The 2,901-nt window shown below is 36.6% G+C and overlaps 1 protein-coding gene across 1 annotated transcript in view; it reads left to right on the top strand.

The window, feature by feature from the left end:
* LMBRD2 (LMBR1 domain containing 2) overlaps nucleotides 1-1,901 on the top strand; it is a 20,317-nt gene extending 18,416 nt beyond the window's left edge. Inside the window, exon 17 of the mRNA XM_009081921.1 lies at nucleotides 1,841-1,901. Coding sequence (XP_009080169.1) covers nucleotides 1,841-1,901 — 61 coding nt within the window. The remainder of the gene's footprint in view (nucleotides 1-1,840) is intronic.
* Nucleotides 1,902-2,901: the final 1,000 nt, after the last annotated feature.

The raw sequence follows: 2,901 nt of genomic DNA, 5'->3' as shown, positions 1-2,901 counted from the left end.
TCTTGGAACTGCTGAAGTATATTAACATCTGAACTTCCTGAACAGAAAGTACCAAGCTGCACTGTTTAGTTCTGTCTGTAATAGAGAATTTTGTTACTCTGTGGGTATGACAGCAACACCAAATTTCCTCACTCATGAACTAGGGTATTTAATGAATTTGCTAAGCTCTGCTTATATACAAGAAACAAGTAATACATAGTATGGGTACTTTTTTTTTAAATCTGAGTAGTTATGATGTAAAACCATATAGTGATAAATAACTTTAAGTTCCTATATAAAAACTTTTCATGTATTATTTTCCAGCTAAAACTAGTAAACCCAGTAAAAGAAAAGTCATAAATGGACTTCCATCTCTAATGTCAATAAATAAATGCCAGCTCAAAAAACATGCAAAGAATGCTGTTAAATGCCACTACCAGATTTTACACGTTGATTCAGACATTAGTTTAGTTTAATGTTGAGGGATCCCAAAACCGGAGTCAGCTGCTGTGGTACAACAAATACTGATACGGTTATGATTGTTGTCACTTTCTTGTGAAAGATACGCATATTTATACTGTAGGGTCGTCTACTTATTATTGGTTAACTACTACTACTAGTCTGCCTTACACACAATATAATTAGTTATTAACATATCAATCAAGGTGCCTAATCATTATTCTCCACCCCTGACTATCTTCAACTTCCGCATTCCGCACCCAGGAGTTGTTTATCTCACTACCTTCTTTCTCACATTCCAACCACAGCTGTGTCCTTGACCAACTTAGCTTGCAGCTTGCTCCGGCCCTGCTAGCAAGGCTGGATTGCTCACATGTCCGTTAGCAATCAGAAATTCTCCCAACAGTCTAATGTCACCACATTTCAAAAACTAATTCTTTCTAAGAACTAGAATTTAAAGAGGAACTAGCCTAGAAGTTCTGTCAGCTGTTGACTTCTGTACAGTGTGATAGGAATAATAGTCTACAAAAAAGAGGAATATGCATATGTAATTTATTCTTCAGCAAACACTTTTCAAGTAGAGTATCTGAAGTCATCTGGCACCTATACAAACTTTGTAAAGTGGAATATTCTGAACTTTGCAAAGGGAGCAGGAGGCACAGAGCTTCCTCTAGTAACCTGCATTTCATTTCATGGAGGTAATAAATCAAGAGTAATTGCATATGAAATTTCAAATAATTTTAAAATAGCTTGTGTAACATTGGTTTTCAATACTGTAGTTCTTGCAATAGTTAGAGCATCCTAGGGCAGTAAGAGCACTAGGGACACTAGCTCCTGGCTTTGCATTTGTTCTAGCTTTAGTAAGTACTGCAGAGAGGAAGTGTGTTGTGCATGCGTTGAAACTTATTTTTGCTTTTAAAGTGCTTTTTAAAATTTATTTGACCAATAATTTGTGAAGTTTCTCTTTTCCTGCTAAGCATGCAAGCCTTTGTTTCATTATCTTTGATACTGTCTTTCTCCTAGGAATACCCAATGGGCTGTACCCTTAAGCACCCAAACTACTTTGTTTGCTTGCAGCTTTTTGTGTTTCAGTTTCTTGTTGGTTTGTTTGGGTTCTTTTAAGCAAAAAGTCCTGTTCAACAAAAACAACTTCTTTCTTTTGTGTCAGGAAACAAAGTTCTTTAAGACTCTCAGTTCTGTATGATTCACAGTATTCATATGGCTGTTTTTCTTGGTCACATGAAATTTGATTTAATGACTGTCTATCAAATTCTCATGGAAACATTAATTCAGTAGAACTTCCATTCCTGCAATTCACTGAGAGTTAAGGAGTAAAAGTACTACAAGTTACATGATTTCTATTTCCTATGATAGTTTTTCATATTTAAAATTGATTTTGCAGGTACCAGCCTGGTGGAAGATACCTGTCAATGTCTCGAAGCAAAATATTTGATGATGTCTAAGCTCCTTAAAGCTGAAGAAAATTCAGTGGAAATCTAGTTCCTACTCATTGCTTGGAAAATCCTGTGTTTGTGATGCATCACCAAACCATCAAAGACTGTTTCTGTCTAAAAAGATAATATGAAGGAACAACTATTTTGGAAATACACATGTATGATAACTTCACTTGTGATAAGAATATACTTCCTTTATTGTAGATACTGTTGGGCATCAGTGTGGGCTTTTGAGTCATGACCAAAAGGAGAAAACTAGTAAGTTAATAGAGGGTAAACTCATATATATACACCTAGGGCTCAACTTGAACTGTAACAGTCTAAGTTCTAGGAAGAGATTTTTGGAGGGATATTTTTTATATTTTAACAGATGCTGTGAGAGCATCTCAATTCATCCAAAGTGCAGTTATATCAATTAATATTATAAACAGTTTCTATAATTTTTCTATTTGAAGTTTATGCCTAGTCCAGAATCTACTGAGTAAAATTAAGTCTTCTTTTGTCATCAGTGGTCTTTGTATCAGACCCTATGTAAGCAGAAAAATTGAGTGGCAGGCAGTTCTTCATAAAATCATAAATACACGTTCCAGTATTTAAAGGGTGGCTACAAAGAAGATGGAGACTCCCTTTTATAAGGAGTCACATGGCAAAAATAAGGAGTTGTGGGTACAAGTGATTCCTGGGGACATTCCAATTGGACACAATTGGAAATTTTTTCACAATGAGAACAATCAGCCGTTGGAGTAATCCCCACAGAGAAGTGGTGGATTTCCCAACATTGGATGCTTTTAAAATCTCGCTGGATAAGGTGCTGGGTCATCTTGTCTATACTGTGCTTTTGCTGAGAAATGTTGGACCATAGAATCATAGAATGGCCTGGGTTGGAAGGGGTCTTAAAGTTCTTGTTCCAACCCCCTTGCTGTGGGCAGGGACAACTTCCACTAGACCAGGTTGCTCCAAGCTCCATCCAACCTAGCCTTGAACATTTCCAGGGATGGGGCATCCACAG

Source organism: Acanthisitta chloris, unplaced genomic scaffold, assembly GCF_000695815.1.
Source record: "Acanthisitta chloris isolate BGI_N310 unplaced genomic scaffold, ASM69581v1 scaffold6379, whole genome shotgun sequence".
Lineage (NCBI taxonomy): Eukaryota > Metazoa > Chordata > Aves > Passeriformes > Acanthisittidae > Acanthisitta > Acanthisitta chloris.
Note: the sequence above shows the minus strand (reverse complement) of the source record. Positions and strands in the feature narration are given on the sequence as shown.